Source organism: Pinus tabuliformis, chromosome 6, assembly GCF_031772625.1.
Source record: "Pinus tabuliformis cultivar Carrire ecotype Pingquan chromosome 6, CPIR1, whole genome shotgun sequence".
In the NCBI taxonomy this organism is placed as follows: domain Eukaryota; kingdom Viridiplantae; phylum Streptophyta; class Pinopsida; order Pinales; family Pinaceae; genus Pinus; species Pinus tabuliformis.
The window spans coordinates 1410995957-1411022722 of NC_142292.1; the positions used below are offsets into that span (position 1 = coordinate 1410995957).

At 40.6% G+C, this 26766-nt stretch overlaps 1 protein-coding gene across 3 annotated transcripts in view; it reads right to left on the reverse strand.

Moving 5' to 3' along the window:
• LOC149263930 (serine/threonine-protein kinase TOR-like) overlaps positions 1–26766 on the reverse strand; it is a 491915-nt gene that overhangs the window by 358626 nt on the left and 106523 nt on the right. For all 3 annotated transcript variants that reach the window (XM_089426963.1, XM_089426958.1, XM_089426968.1), the window contains exons 16-24: positions 13537–13639; positions 13280–13453; positions 13104–13196; positions 12756–12791; positions 9195–9293; positions 8969–9067; positions 8690–8852; positions 8448–8581; positions 8253–8305 (exon numbers count right to left, since the gene is read on the reverse strand). In XM_089426963.1, coding sequence (XP_089283089.1) covers positions 8253–8305; positions 8448–8581; positions 8690–8852; positions 8969–9067; positions 9195–9293; positions 12756–12791; positions 13104–13196; positions 13280–13453; positions 13537–13639 — 954 coding nt within the window. The remainder of the gene's footprint in view (positions 1–8252; positions 8306–8447; positions 8582–8689; positions 8853–8968; positions 9068–9194; positions 9294–12755; positions 12792–13103; positions 13197–13279; positions 13454–13536; positions 13640–26766) is intronic.

The window sequence follows — 26766 nt, forward strand, 5'->3', positions numbered from 1 at the left end:
GGTATGGTGTTATTCGTCATTTATATGGTAATATCTTTCTGATTTATTGCGCTTCATGTTCTACTAATGTTTTAATATTCTTATTTCCATTACATCTTGAAGATTCATTGGTGTAGAATTACCTTGCATCATTGTTTAGATTTGGAGAAACACTATACGTAGAGTAGATCTATTGGTTTTTAGTTAAGCCTTAGACTCCTCTTCCACTGTGCTATCCAAATCTTTGTGAATCTAACAAATATTTTTCAAGTGTGTAGAAAATAATATTGTTGACATCCTCAATTGAATTAACCAACTATTCAGGGCATAGAAGTTGAGGAACCCATAGTGGGTCATATGAAGACTTATCATTTGAAATAAGAAAAGGGGTTTTCTTTCCATTTGCTTTAGATAAAATTTTATCTATCTTTAAAATCTCTCAAAATTATATTTAGAGCCTTGATGAATAAATCTACTATTGAAGATTTTATTCTTATAAATTTGTAAATAGATCTTGTATATATTATCCTCTAACCTTGTATATAATTTCTATTTATTTTGTATCTATTTGTGGGGTTTTGTTGATTTTGTTCTGCAAATCTGAAGAGAGGACATCAATTTTGGCTTGGATCTAGTTGTAAATATTTTTTTAGCAGGATTTATCCCATCGATTTCAAGGAAAGTCATTTTTTTAAAGCCACAATCCTCCTCCTAGCCTAGACAGCTAGGGTTTTAAGGGAAATGAATTTTTTTTAGGTCGTCTAGCATTTTTCCTAAGGCCGCAAGGGTTTGAAGGCCTCTTTTACTTCAAGATAAAATCCTTTCAAGGGTTTCTCAATTTATAATTTTTTGCAATTTCTCTTGGGAGTTTCGCTCGTGGATTTGATCATTTTTGGCACTTAAAAATCCTTTTGTGATAGCCGCTAGCCTTGGAGGCCTTTTTTGGCATCTAGCATGGGTTTGATTCATTTTTGTGGCTTATAATTTTTTATTGTAGGTTTTCTTGAGGGCTGCTAGCATTTCTTGTGCTCTTTCTCTAGGCCGCAAGCCCTCTAGGCCTTTATTTTTGCCTTTGATTTTAATGTGATAACCCTTAGATTTTTTTGTAGAGATCAATGAAATTTTTGAAGGGTTTCATCATAAATTTTCTTGGCATAACAATCAGATTTGGAAGGCTTGCTTTCCTTGCAACTTTTTTTGGAGAAAGCTGCATCATTTTGAGCCCTTTTCCTCAAGGCCACGAGCTCCTAAAGGAAGCCTCTTTCACCTGATGAGAAAGGTTGATTGGTAGTGGAGAGACTATTTTTCTTTTTCTTAGAGAATTTCGAGCCTTGCTTCTTAAGAAATCACCATAAAAGTTTTAATAAAATTCAATTAAAAAATTAACTAAATTTTTTGAGTTGTCTATGAGCCCTTGGAGACTTTCCTTCACCTAGGTCGAGAGCATTTGAAGATTGTCATTTATCGTTGCTGTTAAAATTGGCAATTAGGGCCAAACTCCATGTGGGTCATCTTATTTGTGGCAGCTAATATTTTTCTTGGATTCCTCTTGACGAGAGGAGTAGGATTGATCTAAAGATCATCTGATTCCGACATGTATTTATGGAGATATGAATTTATTTGTATTTCTTGACAATTTGTCAAGGTCGACCAGCAAGTAAAATTGTGTTGCACGCCCCCAGCTAAACCCTAATATGGCATATAAATAGAAGACACCTTGTGGCATTATTCACTCATCTCATCTCACATTCTTCTCTCTCCTTATTTGATTGGGTACACATCTAGGAGCAGCGTCTCTCTCACACGTGTGGAAGGACGAAGTGATTTCTGGCTAGGGTTGCGTTGATTGAGTTTGACCAGGTCTGCAGAAAGACAATTTGACCAGTGTTGACCAACGTGGACTCCTCTTGGACTGCGGATTTGGTGTGGCTGCTTCTCCTTAGCAGGTCGCGGATTTTGGCACACAAATCGAGGTGATCTGACCTCAGGTTTGACCAACGTTGACTGCCCTAATTGCTGGCTATAGGTTGACTTCTGTTGACCTTCATTTGACTGAGTTTTCGGAGTGTTTTTGGGCTGCCTCTTCTTGTTGTTGGAGGCCGAGTTGACTGGATATTGACCAAGCTGATTGGAGGTTAATTTTTGGCTTATTTGACCAGCTTTGACTTTGCTGGTTAGGGTTTTGTTGCTGCTGTCATAAAATTACAGAATTGTATATTTGTATTACTTCTCTCTCTCCGCTGAAGTATTGAAGATTATATAAGATTTGATCAAAGGGTTTCCCCACATTGGGGTTTGTCCCTGGCTAGCCGCCACACCTGGTGTCTCTTGTCTTGGCTTGTCTTCTGACGATTTATTTATGTTCTATCAACATTTTACTTTATGTTAATGTGATTGCTAAACAGTGAAATTGACATTGGGCTAATAAGAAGTAATTGAAGTAAATTGCACTAAGCATAGAACTTACCATAACTTAACACTTGTTGAAAGGCCAAGGGTTCTTGGAGAGTTAGATTGGTTGATTTGGTGACTTTGCAATCAAAATCATAAGCAAATCTGATCTATATCAGCCTTGTATCTTGAGGAGATTGTTGTTGTATAGCTCTTGTCATTATTGTAAATCTCCTTGAGTTGAAGAGTCCTTTCTCTTTGTCTAAAGGACTTCTTCCATTGTAATATAATAATAAAGATATTGTTCTTGAGGGAGCTTGGGATCTCGATCCCATGTTATCCTGCTTCCTTATTTAAAAGGGAGGGCTTCTCTTTCTTCCTCTCTTAGTGTTTAGATCTAGCTTACTAATTTGTCTCTCTTGCATTCATAGTTTAGATCTGATCTCTTAAGTTGCATTCGTTAATTGGCCATTTGATCTATTGCATTTGAAATAGATGTCTTTGTTTCACTTGCAATTGTAGATTTAAAGTAGCCTCTCCCTCTCATCTCTAATTTCTTGTTAGCAATCTTATTTGCCATCATTCACTTGTGCTTTTATCATATATCTTTATTTATTTTCATTGTCTAATATAAGTAAAGAACATCCTATGAAACATTTATTGTTTAAGGCATTTTGGTCTAATTACCCTAATTATTATTTTAAAATTTGCAGATAACAATATATTTGGTGACAAGCCCACCAAATAGTTGCATGTGTAAAATAAGCCTTCCTAATGAGGCCAAAATGATAAAATAATGGTGCAAAGGGTCGCTGGAAGGCCAAGATAAGTCCTCAATGTGCCATGTTGAAGAGGAGGGTTCCAAAAATGATGATCAAGAAGGTGGCCCCTTGATTTCCAAGCAAAACATCCTGTGGTGCTCCCAAGTGGCTATGGGGCACAATCAATGGTCTCATGGGTCTCCAACTGGATCAAACATGTTGATGCTCCATCAATAAGGGCTAGAATGATGACACATGCCCTCCCATGTCTACCTGGACAAAACATATCCTCCTCTCGGACATGGATCATCTGCCAAATGCCCGAGTTAGGGTGGTCCAAGTGCATCATCATCTTTGCATAACTGGGGCACGGACTAGAAATTGTTGTTGTTGAAGAAGCCCATGGTATAGTAATCAATGCTTTGCTTGTGGTGGAGGCACATGGCTCTCAACAGTCACCCTAAAAGTGTCATTATGACCCTATGAAGGGCTTGGATCGTGTATAGGGAGGCCAAGTGCAAGATGGAGACCCACGTGCAACCCTATATAAGATCCAATGTGTCTCCTTATCTTCCAGTACAACCAATCATTAGTGCAATTGAGTAAATAAGCATTGGATCTTCATAGTGGCATGCCCTTCCAAACGAGCTTTAGAATATACAAGTGTTTCCTTGCTTGACAAGAGAGGTTAATAAAGGACCCTATTAGGTGGTTTCCACCTCTTGAGGGAGTGACAAGTGCATGGTACATCCATCAAATCGCAGGTGGCATGTGAAATAATGATAAAACAAAATGGGGCAATAAGGAAGGCTCCAAGCCACATGTCGTGGTACAAGGGTAGCTAGAATGAGGGAAGCCCACACCTTAGGTATATGAATGTAGGAGGGTGCAATCATGGTACATGAGTTACCCCGACCTTTGTTTTTCCACCCTTCCTCATATGCCTTTTGCCTTCTATTGATTTTTCTTTATTTACTACTCAAGGCTCCAAGGGATGAAAGCGTGATGTGTATGATGTAGCAGTGATTACCCCCTTAAGGTTGGGCAGTTCATCGCCCACCAGGGATTGGGACAATCATGGGTTCCTTAATGATGTGGGGGGCACTCATAGGAGCCCTAGGAACCAGGGTGATGGCTATAGTAATAGGGGGTAGAGCTCATGTTTGGCTTTTGCCCACGCGCTAAATTTTTATGTCCCAACCATCTTTTGCATTTTGTGGTACATTTCCTGTTGTAAGTGGCCAAATTATGCTTTTATTTTTCTTTTTAACTGCATCAACCTCTAGGGCATCGTTCTAGGCCCGACCCAAAGTGTGTACAAGGGGAGTGGGAAAGCTAACACCTTGTGGACCCAATGGAAAAATGTGGACCCAAATGGGAAAAGTGTGGAAAGGGCTTATAATGAGCGTAGGGGAATGAAAGATATGGTGTCGGGAAGCGGGATCACACAACCAAAACTAGGGTTTCCCATGTAGTTCCACTCATAAAGTTGACAACTAATAGAGGAGATCCCATGGGACTAGGATACAAGATTAGCCACCAAGTTAGGACAAGAGAACAAGAGTACAATTCTTTCCACCAAATCCCCCCACTAGTCCATGTCCAAATGTGCCCGAAAAAAGCAAGCATAAACACCAATTACATAATGAAAAGTCATACCTTCGGGGTTGGAAGGCCCAGCTTCAAACATATGATCTAGCAGATGGGTGAGAGCACACAATGACTGGCTCAAGTGGCGGAGAAAGGTGGCATATCGCGCTATCTGCTGGCTGCAAGGAATTGTTAGCTGCCGGTTGAAGACAAATATGGGAGAAATTTTCTCCTATAGGTGTCACCGATTGGTGGTGGATAACAGTGCCCCTTATGAATATTGATAGGATCGGTATTCATTCCTTTTTCTTCAACTTACATTTTTACATCTAAAGATTTCGATGCTTCCCTCTCAATGTGTTGTTGTACTTTGGTCTCCAACAACTTTTATCCTTCTTAAGCTTCTTAATATGCATAAGTAATTTTTCACTGTCCTTAAACCAGAAAATTTCATCTTTTTTGTCAGCGATAACTTTGTCAACTTCTTTTTTCATATTTTGCACAGACTGTTGACTTTCTTGAAGAATTACTTTTGAGATATCTTGTATGTCTTCTCGTGTTACTGAATCTAAATTCAATGTAACATCCAAGAGTGTTATTTTTTTCTTCCTGTAGGAAAATGTTAAAAACTTCTTCTTAGTATTTAGAATGAAAGACCCTAGTGTTTCCATCTAGTTTGAACCCAGAATAATCTCACCTTGAGCGCTCTATAGGGATCGAACAATGAATTATGATATAAATGTATAGTCCCCAATGTTTAATTGTACATCAATTAAGTCATTTTGTTTTGCGTCCCAGTGATCTAATTTTTCGATTGTATTTGTTTTGGAATAACCAATTGGTTTACAAGTTTAGGGTTTATATTTTTTTTATTTTCAGAGAGAGCAATAGAACAGTAATATCTTTCCCTGCAAGAGCCCTTATAATTCTAAATAGCATTGAAGCACAGTTATATGTGGTTTCTGAAAATCTTCCTTTCTTTTTCGTTATAGACTCCATTCTATTTTTCTTTCTCGATAATTTTACGTCAAACAATACTTTGGCGTCAACGATAAGTGACCCGTTTTACATTTTTTTTTATAATTTTTCCTTTTATACTTTGTGACTTTGTATAAATATTATTTTTATAATACCCCTTTTTAATTTTCTTTAAACTTAATGTCCTTTATAATAAGTTTTTTTTTCAAGTCTATTTCATGCCTTGATATATAATTAACTTGAGAATATTAATCCTTTTTTATTTATACTTGGGATTGGACTTAATTGAAAAATATTTTAATAAGTATTTTGTTTTCCTTACTTCAAATCGGCCATTTAAATATTTTGAATTGAAACTTACAGACCCTTTAATTTATTATACCATTAAAATTAGTGGAGGCAGATTAAAGGATCTCACAAAATTACAGTACGAGTTAAAACCTCACCCTTTATAATTATTGCTTGCATCGCTATTTATGTTATATATTGGATTGTTATAACCTTTGGATTGTGCTAACCTTATAACCCTTCGTTAACCATATATGAAATTTATGTAGTAAGTAATGATATACCAACAGTGGCTATATTAACAGTGATGCGGTCCACAATGGAACCTTTTTTTAATATTTTCAGCACCTTCCAATAGAATTATTGTAATAACAGTTCAAAGGCATGGAGTTGGCACATATCCTGACAACTACATGACACATTTTTGAATGCTTGAAGGATTTTTCTTTTTCTTTTTTGTTTTGCAAGATTTGTGTAATTCACAACTATTATGTCTTCCAATCACTTAGCTTCCTGTGCGACTTTGAATACTCTGCTTGGTTCTGAAGGACGAGGATGATGGTGGCAGCAAGGAATTGGTGGCAGGGGTGTACAGCGGTAGCGGTGTGCCGCGGTGGTGCTTGGAGTAGGCTGGTGGTTTGTCGTCATCAGTGGCACTATATATATAGAGAGAGAGAGAGAGAGAGAGAGAGAGAGAGAGAGAGAGAGAGATCTCGTTTTTTTGTTATAACCTCTTTTTCTTGTTTTAATTTTAATGGCGAAAGGCTTGACAGCAGAATGGAAAACCCTCGAAAAATTAAGAAAAAATTAAATAAATAAACAAAAAAAAAAAAAAAAAACTTGTGTGGCTAAAAGCCTCAATCACAATGACAACAAACTTCACAAAGGGTTGATGGACAGAGGTTGGATCAGACTAGCAAATGGTCGAGATTGGAGACGAAACTCTGATACCAATGTAACAAACATGGTTCATACATAGTGGAAATATTCAGAATATCTGAAATATGTAAATATCCATTATAGGACAAATAATATATATATATATATGTGTGTGTGTGTGTTGTACAAGAGATGATGATATATGATATGTTCGGTTACAAATGAGGGCCCTGCTTATATACTAGGCAAGGTGCCCCTTCACGAGTAGCCCTGTCTCAACCAACAAACATGTCCTTTCATAACTTATTAGTTTATAATTATTAATTAATATTTATGTTTGTTACATTGTGAAAAGAATGAACATCACTCTTTTTGTCCGCCATAGGAACCAATCTTAAGCTTCCCCTTCTAAATTGTTGGAAGCTACCATTATTTTTTCTCTTTCACCTAATAACTAATACATGATTGCTTATAGCAGTGTACACATGTTTAGTACTATTTATAACAGAGATTTCCTATGACCAAGTGCTCTTGTTTCAGTGCTCAGGCGATATGATATCAGTGAGCTTATATAGATGATGATACAGTGATGTTGCAGTAGCCCTACTTCATGATGGCAGTATCTTTTCTATTATCAATATCAGTATTTGAATCTTGTTCACAATAGAAGTTGTGAACAAGATCTGTTTAGGCCCTAGGCAATCTGATGTGATGGATCATGTCTCATGATATTGTACTTTGTATCTTAGCTAAACAATTGATGAATATCTAAGAGGAGAAGAAGAATTGAATTCCAGGTTTTCCTCCTTGTGGGGTTTTGTCCTAGTCTCCAACCTAATTCTGGTGTCTCTATTTGTGCATGATTTTCTTCTGATGTTCTTTTTATTGTTTCGCTGCATTGTTGATGATATTATTCTTTCTACATAATTGTTAATGATGTGACAATGTTATGATGTTGTGGGGTGAATTTAATGTGTAAAAGATGTAATGCAATTATCTAAACCAAAGAACAATACAGCCCCAAACAAAATTAACAATACGAAATGTTCATATTTAGATGTACATTTCATAATTATTAAGATTTACTATTTAGTTATTGACATATCGTTGGGATTCTATTTTTTTATTTTTATATATTAAATTTTCAATAATTTTATAATTTTTATGACTCTGAGTCCCCCTGTTTCCCTGAAATTTCCCTAAATTTTGGGATTACTTATATACATTCCCCTTGCACATATCCCTGCTCCCATGCTTTCCCATCCTGGAAACTCGGTTGTACATTGTTAAATCCTAACCAATTAGAGTGTAAGATATTGAAAGCATCATATTACATCAATTCATTAAATGACAATAAACTATTGTATATTAGAAATATGTTCTTACCCATCAAGTACAAGTTTTAAGGGATGGACCAATGCCGATACATGGCCAGATATCTGCAAGGACATAAGCAGCACATTAAATTTGTTAGTTATCAAAAGGATGCCGAAAAACATTTCTTATCAGGATTGAACAGGCAAGATTATCCTATTGAAATAAAAAATTTAATTTGTTCAAAAAATTAATTAAAATGTGAACCTGAACACGAGGAATAAGCTTTGTAAGAGTTTTAATAGCTGCACGTCTGATCTCCACAGATGCATCAGAAGCGTCTGGTCTAAATAGCCGAACAAGCGCAGGCAGAAGCAAATGCATGTGTTCATCTAAGGTACCTAAAGGAAGGTAGACATATGTTAATCTTCCCCTCTTGACAGTTTACTGAATTTCCTTACACGTTGATCATATGTGACGATGAGAATAGACAAACCGCATTCACATACCACCAAATATTTCAAGGGTATGCAGAATAGCAGGCACATAGCTGTAATCCCCAGAGCGTTCAGCATCACTTAAAACTTGTATACAGCAAGGAAGTATCTTTGGTAGATATGCTCGAAACTCGTCATTTAGAGCAATGCAAAGCTGCTCCACTAAATGTAGGATCTGAAATTGAATCAAACTCGTTTCCATTAGAAATTGAGACAGAACCACTATGTTTCTAAAATCACAAAACATTGATTACTACTTATTGCATTTCACCAGTTAAATAGCAAACTCACAGGAGAGCCAGGTGCAGGGCGGCTTGTAGCCGGGAAACAAAAAGAGGACCAGAGTTCGGAGATGAGTGCAAGCAGATCTGGTAAATACTTTCGTATATGCTACAAAAACCCATCATACGATAATATTATTATATTCTTTAAGGAGTCAAAAAAACAACATCAATCTGCTCCCAATTATCATCTCAGGCAACACATAAAAAAATACACTAAAAGAACATGGCTTCACCTGGCGTACAATAGAAACTAAGGTTCCTAACTTCCATGTTATGAACTCCTTCAAACCTTCTTCACACGTACGAACTATGTAAAAAAGGTCAGGTAGGACCTGCAAAATGAAATAGAAATGAAGATGTACCAAGGCCATCAAAAAGATCAATAAACAATTACAGGTGTTTTTTGAGGGATAAAAATCATAGAATCATCCCACATTCATTGAATACAACTGCTGGTTTGGACAAATTTTTGTTATTGAGCAATAAAAAAAATACAATTGCTTGGCAATATTTTGGATTTATTATAATTTTTATGATATTTTGAGGCTTTGTAGTCAGGAACTGGGACATGACATCTTATACATCTTATATATGAGTTTTCTTTTAGTGTTTATGTGCCAATGCAGTTATTTGATCTTGGTAGAACTTTAGATGCTTTGGAAGAGGGGGTGTGGGGGGGGTGGCCGCTGTTGTGTGTGGGTTAGATTCATCTTCGATCCCTAAGGAAAACATGAAACAAGCTTTGAGTGGGGCCTATAGGAAGCTACTAATAATCAAGCTGAGGTGTTGGTTTTCTATCAAGACCTTTGGACTTCTGACTCTTAAAGGGTCAAGTACCCTCTTGGTTATAGGATATTCAACAATCATCATCAAGCACAACCAACATTTTTCAAACCCTAAAGTACTGCACCTTAGCAAGGCTCGTGCTCAGAATTCAAAAGAAACAACAAGGTTCAAGTTGATACACTTCTTCCATGTTCTAAGGGCGCAAAATAGCCAAACAGATTGATTGGCTAACAAAGAAACTCACCCAGGTGTTAGAAAATTAAGGACTAAAGGGGGCCTCATGTCTTCATCCCATATTCCATAGAACATTTGATAGTAGCCACAGTTCAAGAGCAAATTACATATTGTAATGAAGTACACAAATCAAGACAGGTTGTAGAGTGCATTCAAAATTCAATCTGAAGAGATGGCTGTTGACAGTAATCAACACTCTGGTATTCTCGCACATACCATTCACAATGGCAAAGCAAGATCATAAATGGTATGGGATGTTTTTTGGAAATTGTAGGTGGAAATATTGTGGATCTCCGTCTAGGTCCATTTTGTCCTGGAATGTATTGAAATCAGGGGTGACTGTGAACTCCATTGACAAGACCCCTCTCTTTAGGCTCTCCATTGTCAAGTTGCTGGGGTTTCTTCCCTGCTGGCATTTCATGGGATCTGCTGCCGAGTCTAGGTTCCACTGCTATGGAATAGAAGCCCATCTCAGGTCTGGACTCTGCAGAAAGTCCCTTCAAGGAATTGGAGTATGGCTGAGGATAGTAACTCCAGTTGATGCCTTTCATGTGAGACATCAGACCTACATGGTATTCTGAGGTGGAATGAACAACTCCAAGCTAACAATCAGGCAGCTACCTCCCATATGAATAATGGAATTTCCAGACAATATGGTGTCACAAATCTAAACGTGCAGAGTTACTAGAGATTGTCACTGATCAGAAATGGAAAATTGAGAAGCTTGAAGATAAACATGGCATGCTGTACCATATGGTCCTGGAGCTCACTAGGAATGTTAAATCCTTGGTTTTTCACCCAAAGATATCAACCAGACCTGCTCCAATTATTGCAAAAGATGAACACAGTTCAGCAAGCTCTAGGAGAAATGGGAATGGAATTTCCAGACAAGATGGTGTCGCAAATCTAAACACGCATAGTTAGTAGAGATTGTCACCGATCAGAAAAGGAAAATTGAGAAGCTTGAAGATAAACATGGCATGCTGTACCATATGGTCCTGGGGCTCACTAGGAATGTTAAATCCTTGGTTTTTTACCCAAAGATATCAATCAGACCTGCTCCAGTTATTGCAAAAGATGAACACACAGTTCAGGAAGCTCTAGGAGATTTCGGAAGGGAACATGTGGAACATGAGCTTCAATTAACAGCAGATATCAAGCAAGAAAACCACAGCAGGAATGTTTTTTCTTATTCTAGATTTAGCTATGTTTTGTGAGATAGTTTTGATTCTAGGCCAATTTCTTCAGATCTATATTAGCAGTTCTTTATCCTATGTCTTTATGGAAGTAAGAACATCCCAGTATATAGAAAACAATTTTGAATTTTGGACATTTCTTAAAAGATAAGCATATGGAAACCCCCCTTTTCTTTGTTTTATTTGCTGTACAGTGCAGGCACAGCAATTTTTTAATACAAATTTTAATTGCTCGGTTAGAGGAGGAAAAAAGAAAAAAAAAACATCTCCAGTTTAAGAACTCTAGTTGAAAGACAGCCATTGCTATATTCTGTATTGCGAGGAGAAAATGCACACCCTTTGTAATATTTCATTTTTTTCATCTACCAATTCAGTTTGACGCCCATGCAGCTTCATTTACATAGTTCAATTCCATATGTCGCCCACCTCGCCCAACCCCGCTGGCCACAAACCGCCAGAGCAACTTTTTAATACAAATTATAATTGTTTGGTTAAAAATGAAAAAAACATCTCCAGTTTAAGAACATTAGTTGGCAGGCAGCCATTGCTATAATCTCTGTTACAAGGAGAAAAAAAATGCACACCCTTCGTAATATTTCATTTTTTCCATCTATGAATCCAGTTTGGAGCCCATGCAGCTTCATTTACATAGTTCAATTCCATATGTCCCCCACTCCACCTGACTCTACCAGCCACAAACTGTTTTAAGACTGAAAAATTGCATACTGTCCGGATCTCTGAGAATCGAAATGGTTGATAATTACCCCCCCCCCCCCACCGCCCCCCCTCTCCCTTGAACTAGACCAAACCATAGCAAGATACATGAAGAAACCTCCATACTAGTTAACGTTCATAGATCCAGGTATTATAAAGAAACCCTGTGAATCTTTATATGGCACTCAGCTTCATCTCAATATGTCACCATTTCTTGGGCATGGGTTTTATCTTGCTCTTTACTGATCCAATACATATTTATCCTTGATAAGTTGAGCTTATATAATAAAGTGTCTAAAACATTGCAGATCTACATAATTCAGCCGCCTCAATGAAAAGCTCACAGTTTGGTATCATCTAATTCATTTAATCAAAATCATGAATAAAATACTTGAGACTTGTAGTGAATGTCTTCACATATATCCAGTGATGATAAAAACCAAAATGTCCGGTGATGACAATAATATCTTTTTTAAGCTGAGAACGTGCATCATGAAAACATTGAAACAACAATTTAAGTAATAATAACCTGCACCTTCCCAGAATAAGTTATGATAATTTCACTGGGTATGGCACATGCCTATTTGTTTCCTCAGTAACGAGTCCATATATCCAGAATAGGCAAAAATTAATTTATGACTCAACTTCTGTAAATGCTTTCCTTCCAAGTACATGAAGACACAAACAAATCTACCAGCCAATTATTTTATTCCTCTAATAATAAAGATGAAAATTCTCATCCAAATGGAATCTTTACCTGTTTTCAAATTTAAAAAGATTCTCTGAGCATGCTACTTTTAACAGTATAAACAAAACCACTGACCAGGATATATGTAAATTTCTTTAGTCAGAATGTGGGCCCACCTTTGGAAGATAAGGAACACACGCCAGCCCCATAGACTGCATTGACAAATAGCAATTATAAAATATCATACTTTCAGTTTAGTGTCAAAAAAAAATTATGTGGTATTCAACTGAAAAGAGGAGTGATTATATGAAAGTCCATGAATGACCAAAATAGCTCAATGCGACTTAAGTATATCGTCAAGTCATGATAGCAACAGGAGTGCCACAAAGTGTAGCTCGAACATCCAGAATGGACGTACAAAAGAACATAGGAGTTCAAGAGAAGTGCCAGTCAAGAAAAATTGCACTGAACGCAATATAAAAGATCCTTACAGGCCCAAACAGAACATTATATAGTATTCATACCTTGAAAATGAACATAAGAGAACCCACAACCTTTTGGTGATAACTTGAGAGAGATGGATCTCTCAGTATCCGCATTAGCGAGTTGATAGCAACCTGAATTCGATAATGCAGTTCAGTAATGAAAAAGAAATGTTAACATACAAACTTGAAGCAAGAACACAAATAACACCACATACCGTAGAAAAATAGTCCTCTGATGTAGCAAATGACTGCCAATGATCCATTGGCAAGTCATCCATGTGCTGACCACCATCCGATGTGGCACGAGTACTTTCACCATGAGACCCTTGCAATGACTGTTGATTGCGCTTATGGGTGTGAGGATCTAATGCCCCCATGATCCCAAGCACCTGAACATCTAAGTAATAAGCATCCAAATTTATAATTAAAAGCTTTACTTGACTCTACAAAATGTATTTTTCCTGGTACAAACCTTCAAAACCTCCCTTCGTGTTGACCAAGCAAGCTCTCCATTTAGCAACCTTAGAAGCAAGCCTAACAGTGCTGGATATTCAATATAAGGAGAAACAACATAACTGCAAATAGTAGAGAAAAATTAACATATATTAGCTCTCTAAATCAGACAGCTGAATACCATGGATTCCCCTAAACTTATTTATTCAATAAAATCTGAAAACTGTTGGAAAAAAAATCACAGGTATTTTAACTTTCAGAAATTAAAATGCAGCAGAAATAAAATAGGGAAAATCAGTCACACTACAGCAAGAAAAAAATCTCTCCAACGCAATCTTCCTTCAGTTTAAATTACTCAAGAAGGACCTGGATCCACAGAGAATACACAAAAATTACAACTGCTGGAACATGGAAATCGGCCCCTGTGGAAAACCGGCCTCAAGGAATTCAACCCTCCTGGAACTCAGCCCTCCTAAAGATTTACACCATGGAAAATGAGCCTCCTCTATCAACTAACTCAGACACTCTTTCTATCTTCGTACAACCCCTACACACTAGAGAACAAATCAACCGCAGAATAATTCGGCCTCCCCCCAAAACTTTGTTAAAATTGGCAACTAGGGTGTAATGTTCCTAAGTAGGAATATCAGTGATATTTTAAACAAATAAACAGTGCAGCAGCGTAAAATTAAAAACATGCATTATACATCCATAAAACACTATCTGGAACTGAGAGCATAGGTACAATATAAATGAGTTGGTGCAACTAGGCTTGTCTCAAGAACAAGCTGGACCAAACCCAGGTGATGGAATAGCTGAGCTGAAGGCTGCCCAGTTGCTGCACCACTCTGCATTGCGTTGTCCCAGTAAAACTGCTATCCTGTTGAATTTCGAACTGCTGGAATATGCCCAAAAACCACCCAGAAAATGATATCCTTTCAACCTTAGACTCCTTGGACAAAACCCAGAAAAAAACCCAAAAGGAAATTTCTCTAGTTCTGACTTTGGATTTTCGGCCTCCTTGGAGCCTCTCCCCGGACCCCAACTGCTGTTTCCAAATTTGACTTGCAAGAAACAACCTGTAAATCCCTCTGAAAACACCCCTAGAATGTTGGGTTCACCTGTGATGACTGACTCCTTGCTCCCCGGATGATCATTGGCCTGGATGACTACTCTCCCAAGCACCACGAGTTTGCTATCAGAGGCCTTTGCGCAATCCCTCCACCTAGAAGTTCTTACTGTTGTAACCCTTGACTTGCTAGCTGCAAAACTCAGTGAAATTGTCCTCAACCAACAGCCTTTCTAGCTCCCGGAACTCCCAACAAGCTATGGACCTCCTGGCTAGCTCAATCCCCTCCTGCGTGTTTCTGGCTGCCCAAAAAATACGCATTATCCTCCTCTATGTGGCTGGATGAAGTGAATGTTAATGGTAGAACCCATGAAATCATTGTGGAACAGCCTCCCTAGGGCAGGCACGGATAGTCCCTCGAAGTAGAGGTTGAATCTTCCTTGCGGAAGATCTGTGGCTAAACAGTCGGTAGACTCGCTAAGCAGCAGAGTCTACAAAGATAAGTTTGTTTGTAAAATGATCAAGCTGCTGCAAAATGAGAGCTCCTTCCTCTTTTATCACCTTGGGAACCCTTAGCCTTATGTGGGCTCCTCCTTCCACTAATTCGATTCCCTCCAACTCATGCTATGGCCAAGTTCGAATTATTCATGTGGGTGGCCACCAAATTCCACTAGCTGCCAAAAATAAAGTCGAATTACCTATAGTTCCTAAGTTCTGCGTGTGGGATCCTCGTCTTGAGCCACAAACGATGCCAAAATTGTGTAGTTGCACCCTGTGACTAATAGATTTAAGGAGGGACATGACAGTCCTCCCCTCCCAAATGTTGCTTCCCTCGAGCAACCTCAATGCTGGGTGCTCCAGTAATGTGCTCACTTGCCCAGGTGGCATCCTCATTCGGTAAGTTCTTCCAGCGTACCAAGAACTCCCTGATGATCCTGCTCCTCAATCTCCTCTCCATTCTGTTCAGAATGGCCTTTAATTCCAACACCAAATGGTCCTCATCATCCAATGGGGGTAGATCAGCTGTTGCGGTCACCTGTTGTCCCAGCACCTTCTTCAGGCATGAGATATGAAATACGTTATGGATTCTACTCCCCGTAGGCATCTCTAGCTCATAAGCCACCTCCCCAACATGCCCGGTCACCCGGTAGGGCCCATAGAAGCGTGGTTATAGCTTCTCGGCCCCCTTCAGTTTCAACGTAGATTGTCTGTAAGGCTGCGCAATCGGAGGTATACTAAGTCCCACTCCTCAAAGTGCCTCTCTATCATGTGCCAATCTGCATACAGTTTTTGTTGATTTTGGGCGGTCGCTAGATTACCCTTCAGAGCTTTGAGGATATATTGGCTCTCCTGGACCCAGTCTTTGGCCTTTGGGCCCGGCGATCTCCGAAAATAACATCAGCAAAAGTTAGTGCATCATATCCATAGAGGACACAGAAAGGAGTCATACCGATAGACATGTGGTGCGTGGTGTTGTAGCAGAACTCGCCCAAGTGCAACCACAGAATCCACATCCTTTGCTGACCTGTCACATAATTCCTCAAATACCCCTCCAACCATTGGTTGACCCTCTCTGTCTGGTCGTTCATCTGAGGGTGATAACTGGTGCTAGGAGTGAGCTCCGTCCCAACCAACCTGAAGAGCTCCTGCCAAAAGCCACCCATAAATCTGTTGTCTCTATCGCTTACAATGTTCCCATGTAGCTTGAAAATCTCCCGGAAGAACAACTCGGCAACCTGTGCAACTGTGTATCTGAAGGGGATGGCGAAGAAGTGGGCAAATTTAGTCAACCTGTCGACCACTACATATATGCAATCCTTCCCCTGTAGCATGGGGAGACCAATGATAAAATCCATCGAAATACTTTCCCATTTCCACTCCGGAATGGGAAGTGGCTGTAGTAGCCCTGAAGGGTGAGTCAGCTCCCCTTTGTTCTGCTGGTAGGCCTCACACTCCCTTACGTTCTACAGCACGTCCTCCTTGAGGCCTTTCCACGTGAGCCTCTCCCGAACAACCATGTAAGTCTTTCGAACCCCTAGTGTCCCTCAACTACAAGTTGGGCACCAAGTAAATGTGCCCCTTGTAATAGATGACCTCATCCATCACACAATAACACTCATCAAGCCCTCCTGTCCTTGGAGTACTCTACCAATAGTTGAGCCTTCCAATCCTGATAGATACTCGTGAGAGATAACCTAGTTGGTCTCCTGGATAGAGCATCGTCCACCACATTGTGCTTGCCCCGCATATACTCAATGTCAAAATCGTAGGCCTGCACCATGCTGACCCATCTCTGCTTCCTGTCATTGAGGCCCTGCTACCCCATGAAATGTCTTAAACTGTTATGATCAGTCTTCACAAAGAATCAGTTGCCCACCAAGTACTAGCAGAACTTAGCCAATGCATGCATAATGGCCAACATCTCCTTGTCATATATGGAATATGATAGCTCATGCGATAGGAGCTTCCGACTCTCGAAAGCTATGGGATGCCCCTCATGTGACAATACGGCTCCAACTCCTACCCTGATGCATCACACTCCACCGTGAATGGCTAGGAAAAGTCAAGGAGTGCCAGAACAAGGCAACTGCTCATCACCTCCTTGAGGCCATTGAAGGCGGCCTGTGCTCCATCAGTCCATGCGAAGGCCCCTTTCTTGGTCAAGTCGGTCAAGGGTGTTGCCAGGTGTGAGAACCCTTTGACAAATTTCCTATAGTAAGTGAAAATACCCAAGAAGCCTCTCAACATAGTCACATCTCGGGGTACTGGCCAATCCCGGATGGCCCGAATCTCCTCCTCGTGAACCTTCAACCCGTCTGCTTCAATGATATGCCCGAGATAAAGCATCTCCGTCAATCCAAACTCTCACTTGGAGAGCTTGGCATAAAACTGTTGCTCATCCAAAATGCGCAGTACCTCCTCCAAGTGTTGGAGGTGCTCCTCCCACGTCCGTCTATAGATCAGGATATCAACGAAGAACACTAGCATGAACCTCCTCAGCTATCCCCGAAAGATATGGTTCATGCAAGACTGAAATGTGGCGAGAGCGTTGGTCAATGCAAATGGCATGACCAGAAACTTGAAGTGCCCATAGTTGCACCAGAATGTTGTGTTCGGGATGTCTTGATCCCGAACTCTCATCCGGTGGTCCCCTGAACGAAGATCAATCTTAGAGAAGTACTTGGCTCCTCTAAGCTCATCCATCAACTCATCAATGCAAGAAATGGGGTACCGGTTCTTAAGGGTCTTCCGGTTACGAGCTCGGTAATCGATACACATCTGGAGGGTCCCATCCTTCTTCTTCACTGTTGGCATTATGATGCATGTGTTGTACTTTATGGCAACCAACTCGTAGAATATCAACTCACTTATATATATCTAGATGAATCTACGGAAGAGATATCAGATGTGACAAAATACATAGGATGCAGGACAGCTCAAAGGAATCAGATGACAATTCTCAGAATCTCAGTATGACAAGTGAGCATTGCCATCAACTCCAAAGGGGGAGATTGTTGGCATTATGAGACAAGTGTTGTCCTTGATGGCAAATCACACAGATGATAAATTATAGTGCAGAAAAGTTATTTTCAAGTTCACGCACTTTCATGCAAAGAAAAGTTTCTTTCATGTAGAGAAAAGTTCACGCACTTTCATGCAGAGAAAAGTTTCTTTCATGTAGAGAAAAGTTCACGCACTTTCATGCAGAGAAAAGTTTCTTTCATGTAGAGAAAAGTTCACGCACTTTCATGCAGAGAAAAGTTCCTTTCATGAAGAGAAAAGTTCACGCACTTTCATGCAGAGAAAAGTTCACGCACTTTCATGGTTGGCTCATGGTATTAGTCCGACAGTTTTTGATCCTATGGTTTTGGTCCGTGGTATTGCATCCAAAAGTGTTGATCCCAAGTATTGGGTCCATGGTATTGAATTGTTATGGTTTTTGGTCCGTGGTATTGTGAAAGGCCTAAGGCTATAAAAGAGGAAGGAGATCATTTGGCAAGGCATCTTCTGAATAATTGAATATCTGATAAAGTGCTAGATCTGGAATACGGTGATTGGGTTATGGTGCAGATCTAGATCTGAATAAAGAAGGAACCTGAGCGCAAGGAGAAGGATAAGTTCTATTGATGGGTCAAAATCTTAAGGCTGGAATAGTGGTATCTCTATATGATTTTGATCTGTGATATGTGGCGCACGCTTGATCTATAAATCTGATAATCTAGATTAACTAATATCTGAATGTTTGAAAGAATGAATTTATAGATCTGTACGCAGGTTTCTGTTGGTGAAGTTGCAGACTTTACTTGAAATATGTTTTAGCTGTTTTTATCTATTACTGCGGTGTTCAAGGTTCTGATTTGATATCTGGTTGCTGTGTGCTGAGAAAGTATTAATTCAGTTTATGCACAAGGAAGTTGGTTGATTGCAGATCTATTTGATACTTGATGGATCGGGATCTTAAGGATTGTAATGTTTATCATTATCTGGTTTGATAGACTAGATCTGAATTATTGACGTATGTTTTATGAATGGTATGATCTGGGTATGTCTGATGTATGGAACAACTGCAAAGTTATAAGGAAATATTTGCAGATCTGTATGCGGGTTGGCTTTGGTGAAAGCATTGATTCAGTATTGGGTAATTCAGAGATTGATGATGCTAGTATTGATTGATTATGAGCTTCAATGATATTAATGGGTCCAGTATGAAAATTGGATGAAACGTGGCCTTTCAGAATATGATGTTGTGCTTCAGTGCAGTGTTGCGGGGGAGCGCCCCCCCCCCCCCTTCGAACCCGCTCCCGAAGCGCACTCCGGGCGGGAGCGGGTCGGGAGCGTGCTCTTTACGCTCCCTGGTCTGTTAGGGAGCGATTCAGGGAGCGATCGCTCCCGCGCTCCCGAAGCGTTTTTTAATGCCCGGGAGCGATCGGGGAGCGATCGCTCCCTGATCGCTCCCGGGCATTAAAAAATGCTCCGGGAGCGGTTCGGCGGAAAAAAAATCCGCCGAACCCGAAATTTCCAAAAAATTTAGAAAAATGTTTTTATTTTATAAGCCCAATGGGCCAAAAAAATTTCATTTCAACTTCATTGAGCAAGAGATTGAGAGCTGGAGCAAGAGCAAAGGAGCAAGGAGCAAGAGCTGAGGAGCAAGGAGCCAGAGCTGAGGAGCGAGGAGCAAGCCTGCAGAGGTAAGTAACTTAATCATTTAGTTAGTTTAGCTGGTTAGGTAGTTAATTTGGTTAGTTTAATTTAGCTGTTTGAGTTTAAAGATCATGTATTTAAATTAAATTAATAAATTAAATGAATTAATCCCAATAAACTAAATTAATTTGCAGATTCAAGACTCAAACCCTACAAACATCAAACACCATGGACCTGGGGATATTTATTGGCATTTTCCTCTTCCTAGTCCCTTTTATGGTTATTATGGTGGTGGAGAGTAGGAAACGGAGGGGGCCTGAAACTGAAGAGGTGGATGAAGAAGCCGGAGGAAGTCAAATGGGTGAAAACCCCAGTGAGGAGGAGGTGGAGGAGGGTGAACATGACCCTCAAAAAACTAAACAAGACCAAACTCCATTGTGGAAATATGTTCACAAGGCTGAAACAGGGAGAGGGGGTGGAACCACTAAATTTCATTGCCCCCATTGCAACACTGATTACACAGGTTCATACACCCGTGCTAGAAGACACCTCTGCAGGAAAAGGCCATGGGATGGAGAGAAACAAAAAGGAATCAAAACTTGTGCAGCGGTGTCAACAGCAGATAGAGCCAAATACATAAAGGAAGAGGAGGACGCCCAATACAGAACAAAAAGATCAAGGGGTTTCTTTGAACCAATCTCACCATCACAAAGAACTCCTTCAGCATCCTCCCAAGGCAGTGGATATGGACATGGAGGCACAGGGTCATCATCTTTAAGGCGTAGAACCATATCAGATTTCCTTGATGAGGGGTGTAGGAATGATGTGGATTCAAAAGTTTACAAGTTCCTCTGTGCATGTGGGATACCATTCAATGTTCTACGCTCACCTTATTGGCACGAAATGGTTTCTGCCATAAATGATGCCCCTAAAGGATACAAGAGCCCTGGGTATGACAAGGCAAGAATTGTTGGCCTTGATCATGAAAAAGCAAAAATATCACATTCTTTGAATAAAATGACAAGTTCTTGGACTGACAATGGGGTGTCCATTGTATCTGATGGATGGACAAATGTAAAAGGCAAGCCATTGATAAGTGTTCTTGCTGTGTCCCGAAGTGGTCCCATCTTTCTAGCTGCACATGATTACTCAGACAAGTTCAAGACCGCTATCAACATTGCAGAAGCATTGCTTGAAACAATTGAGCGTATTGGCCCATACAATGTCATCCAAGTCATCACTGATAATGCTCCTAATTGTAAGGCAGCGGGAGCAATTATTGAGGATAAATACCCGAACATATTTTGGTCTGGATGTTTGGTTCACACATTGAACCTTCTGTTGCATGATATTGTCAAAAAAAAAAATGAACAATACCAATGGATTGGTGATTTGTACAAGAAAGGAAAAAAAATGATAAAATTTATTACAAATCATAGCAATACCCATGGCCTTTTCCGCAGTCACTCGAGATTGGAGTTGTTGAAGATTGTGAGGACTAGATTTGGTAGCTATTACCTCACCTTCAGGCACCTTTTGAAGGTAAGAGAGGCATTAGCTAGCATGGTATCAAGTCCACATTGGCAGGTGTTAAAGGAAAGGGCTACAAATGTAGCTGACATGGCAAGTTTTGAAACGGTGGAGGAGGCCGCTCTTGATGGGCAGTTTTGGACAACTGTGAGACAGGTATTGGATTTCACCAAGCCAATTTATAACATGATTCGGTTTGCAGATACAGACAAACCAGTGATTGGCGAGGTGTATGAGCAAATGGATACCATGTTGGGGGAAATAAAAGACATTGCTCATAATAAAGATCCCAACTTGTACAAACTGATTCATGATTGTGTGTGTGAACGGTGGAATAGGCTTAACCTTCCACTACATTGCTTGGCGTATATCCTTACGCCAAAATACTACTCAGAATCTTGGTTGGGCAAACCTGCAGCAGGGGGTGGTGTTAGGACCAAACCCCATTTAGATCAAGAGGTAACTAGAGGATATCTGGAAGCATTAGAAAAGTTGGTTCCTGACAGGGAGGAATGTGCAGCTGTGCGCCTTGAAATAGGCAGATACTTCAGTGGCAGTGGTTTGTATGGTAACTTCCATGCAATGGACGACAAAGATAAATTTGATTCTCTCACATGGTGGGAAACATATGGCGGCCACGGACTTTTGCCAAAATTGGCAAAAAAAGTTCTTTCACAGGTTGTAAATTCTTCTTCTGCAGAGAGGTGTTGGAGCACCTACAGTTATATACATAATGTGAAAAGAAACAGACTCAACGAAAACCGAGCAGAAAGCTTGGTTTATGTGCACTACAACTTGAGGTTGTTGAGCCATTACTGTGATCGGGCTAATGAAGATCCCACATATAAAATTTGGGACAATCACCCTGAGGACGACAATTTGGAGGATGGCATTGTACATATTGAAGAACTAGAAGAGGAGCTTGTACGGGATGAAAATGAAGCAGCTGCAGCAGCCATGCCACCTCCACCTCCACCTCCACCATCCAGTAGCAGTTCTCGGGGCCCGAGTCTTGTTCCATTGCTGTCGCCACCTCCATCGACACCCTCACGTGGAGGCTCTAGTTCTGGTCGTCGGTCTGTGCGGGAGACTCCTAGAAGACCACCACGACCTGCTTATACTCCTGGAGACTCTCGTGGCAAGGGCCACTTGTAGATTTACAGTTTACTTGTCTTTTTTAGTTTCTATTAGACTTTAGTTTTCATAACTGTTGAGTTTTGAGTCCTTGACTCGACTCTTGACTCTTTCATATCATTATGACATTATGATATTTTTTGTAAACATTATATCACTGTGACAATGAAAATTTGAAGTTTGAAGTTGGGCCTTGGCAATTATAACTCATTGGTAATAATTGTGAATTATGAATATGATGCTTTGTGAAAGACTAAAGTTGTTTCATTTCATCTCATTATTCATGTTTCATTTTATAAATTTTTAACATTTCATATCATGTTAACAGTTAGAAGTTAGGACTCAGAAATATCTTCGATATTACTTCTTGTAATGGTTAAACTTGGCTTACAAGTACAACTTGTTACTTTGGTGATCAATGATGATAAATGTTATTGAATTTTCAATTCTGAAAGCTTGAAGTAGAAACTTTAATATTGAATTTGATGAATCATGATTTATAAGACTCATGGACATGGTTGATGACGATTATAATTTCTAGATGATTGATGTGATATGGTTCAATGATCAATTTATGTTTTTTTATGCTTTTTATGTCTATTTCATCATTCTACATGTTTTTGTTGACATATATGTATCAAAAATTAAAAAATATAAAAAATATATATATTTTTAAAAAATCGCTCCCCGATTCACTCCCAAACCGGGAGCTTCTGAAAATGGTCGCTCCCGCTCCCCGCTCCCGCTCCCGCTCCCAAGTAACATTGCTTCAGTGTATCCAGTCTGAAAATTGATGAAACGTGGTACCTGGAGGAAGAAAGAGAAGGTTGTAGCCTTCGGTAGGTCAGCACCTACGTACTAGTACATCAGCTAGTACAAGAGCCAAGGGGGTGGTAGCTCCCTTCTAGTAGCAGCTGGAAAACAAGTAAAGGTTGGAGCATTTCAGCAGGTAGTAGCCTGCATACTAGTAAATGGATCGGCTAGTACAAGAGCAAAGGGGGTTGTAGCTCCCTTCCAGGAGAGTCTGGAAAACGAGAGAAGGTTGTAGCCTTCTGCAGGTAGAAGCCTGTGTACTGGTAGTCTGGTATAAGTCTGCACCAGTACAGAACTATTGTAAAAGGTATTTCTTATTAAAGAAGATTGAGACGACTTGCAGTAGGTGGTTTTCACCCACATTGGGTTTCCACCTTACATCATGGTGTTCATGTGTGCTTCTTGTGTGTGATGATCTGTTCTATTTTACTGCTTCGGTTTACTACTCATATGGTTAATAAAGTTCTGATGCACTCATTAGAGATCAACTAACTGAATCATACGTTTACTCGATATATACTTGTTGCATCACATATGAATCTTAATATGGAAAGTGAAAAGTTATATTGATTTGATAATACTGATTCACCCCCCCCCCTCAGTATTATTTCCAACATCACCAGCGCTACGGAAGAAGCAAAAGGACTGGAACTAGGCCTGATATGGCCCAACGCAAGCAACTCCTGAATGGCCTTCTTTATCTTGTCCTTATAGGCTTTGGGGTGCCTGTAAGGAGTAGTGATGACTGCCTATAAATCCAGCTCCAGCTCAATGGTGTGCTCAAACCCCTCTATCCGGTGGCTTCCATGGTGGAATGTCCCCATACACTACTGCATGTCCAGTAAAGCCTGTATGTCTGCTGGTGGTGGTTGTGCTTGTCCCCTAAATTCTGAGATCTTCAACTCGATTACCCATGCAATGTCCCCATGCCAAGGATCTACCTCCATCCTATGGGCCGAAACTATCTGAGGCAGATAAGACTACATGCCTCTCAAGGCCACCAGTTTGCCATATGGCCCCATGAACTTCATCTCAAGTTTCCTCCAATCTGTCGTGACTCGCCTAAGGGAATACAACCAATGGACACCCATCACCACGGTGTTGTCTGGCACATTGATCACAGAGAAGTGGTCTGTCATCGAGTAGTTTCCCAAAACTACTATCCAGCAGGGCATGCATTTGGTACACTGGATGGTACGGTCACCTAGTACTAGGACAGAGAACCCCTCAAACTATGTTGTGGTGATGCCCCTCCTCTGGATAAGTTGTGCTGCGTGCATCTATGAAGTTGTGGGTAGCCCCACTGTCCACCAGCACCGACACCCTCTGTCCCTGTGCCGTACCTCTGATCCTAAGTGTCAAAAACTTCGGAATGTCACATAAAGAAGCAAGGACTCCTCTTGATGAGGCAAGAAATGCCCCTCCCTGTGGAGGAGGTGGTGGTGGCCCTCTGTCCACCGGACTCTTTCCATCTGTCCCACCACAATCTTGATCCACCTCATCCTCCTGGTCACTATCAGAAAAGACCTCAATGTAATGTGCTCTACCTATAGTGCACCTATGGCTAGGTGCCTAGGGCTCTCTGTATGTGAAGCACAGCTTCCTCCTCTGGAGGTCCTATGTCTCCTCATCTAGTTGCCCCCTCCCCGGTGTGGTCCTCAATGGTGGGGGTCTAGTCTCATGCCCCTTCTATGGAAAAGGGGTTCGTGCAAGAAATGGCGCTTTGGTCTTGGGGATGGCCCCCTGTAAATCTTTGGCACACACCACCACTTCTTACAACGTGGAGGGTCTGCGTGACTTCACCAATCCACGCAAAGGCTCAAGCAAGCCCTCAATGAAGGTGTATACCCTCCTTGGCTCAGACAAATCCAGGACCATCACTGACACATACAAAAAATTTGAGAAGTACTACTCTAGGTTGCCTATTTGGCGCAATTGTGTCAGCTCCCTGAAAGATGCCTCTGGATCCCTCTGATCAAATCGCTCCACCACCCTTCGGGTGAAGTCCTCATAAGAAACTATTTGGGCATGCCCCAAAGTGGTCAAGCCGTGAAACCACCAATCATGGGCTTCCCCCTCCAAGTGAAGCGATGCCATCTTAATGGCTTCCTACACCGTCATCTGGTTAACTTGAAAGTATGTGTCCATCTTTTCAACCCAAGCCTTGGTTGTGCACTTGGCAGTGCCATCAAATGCAGGGAAATACATCCTCCCTATAGTTCTCTGCAACTCATAGTTTTGGGTCCCTTGTCCTCCATACCCCTTGTTCCTCTCACTCCGCTTGAGCTTGCAGTAATCTCTAAAGGAGAGGGCTTTTTTGAAATCTTCGTCCATCCCCTGCCACTCTCTAAAGTAATCCCCCATTTGGGGAATGTCTTCCTCCCTTACTAGTTCCATTTGTGCCATTGGCACGAAAGAGGATAGTGTAGCCCTAGTTGGCACAATAATTCAAGGGTGTTGCACTATTGGTGAGGGGTGGTCGAAAGGCCGAGAAGCCCCGGAAGTTTCTCCACATAAAAACCCTCTAGGTGTAGCCTTGTCTCTATTCTGTGATTTGATCTCCTCCAGCATGTCTTTCTGCCCCTTGGCCAAGTCACTCAAGGCCCTCAAGAGGCTATCGAAAGCCATCTCCTCCTTGCTCTTGGGCTCTAGCATTTCATCCTCATCGTCCACTACTTTCCCTCTTTCCTCCGTATCTGACGTAATTTCTAACTCCCTTTCTCTGCTCATGTACCTCTGCCTGCAGCGAGTGATGTTCTCCTAGCCTTCTCCTCTCATAGGAAACAAACCCCACAGCTGAGCCAAGAACTAGGCTTTGTTACCACTGTGATGTTCCTAAGTAGGAATATGAGTGATATTTTAAACAAATAAACAGTGTAGCAGCATAAAATTAAAAACATGCATTATACATCCATAAAACACTCTAAATCTAGAACTGTTGAGCCATATATTATAAAATCTGAGATCATACGTACAATATAAATCAGTTGGTGCATCTGGGCTTGTCTCAAAGACAAGCTAGACCAAACCCAGGTGATGGAATAGCTGAGTTGAAGGATGCCTAGTTGATGCACCACTTTGCATTGCGTTGTCACAGTAAAATTACTACCCTGTTGAACTTCGACCTGCTGGAATGTGCTTAGACTCCTTGGACAAAACCCAAAAAACCCAAAAGGGAATTTCTCTGGTTTTGAATTTGGATTTCCGACCTCCTTGGAGCCTCTCCCCAACTACTGCTGCCAAATTTGACTTGCACGAAGAAACCTACAAATCCCTCTGAAAACACCCCTAGAATGTTGGGTTCACCTGTGATGACTGACTCCTTGCTCCCCGAATAATCCTTGGCCCAGATGACTACTCTCCCAAGCACCACGACTTTGCTACCAGAGGCCTCTACGCAATCCCTCTGCCTAGAAATTCATACTGTTGTAACCCATGACTGGCTAGATGCAAAACTCAGCAAAATTGTCCTCAACCAACAACCTTTCCAGCTCCTGGAACTCCCAACAAGCTATGGACCTCCTGGCTGGCTCAATCCCCTCCTGCGTGTTTCTAGTTGCC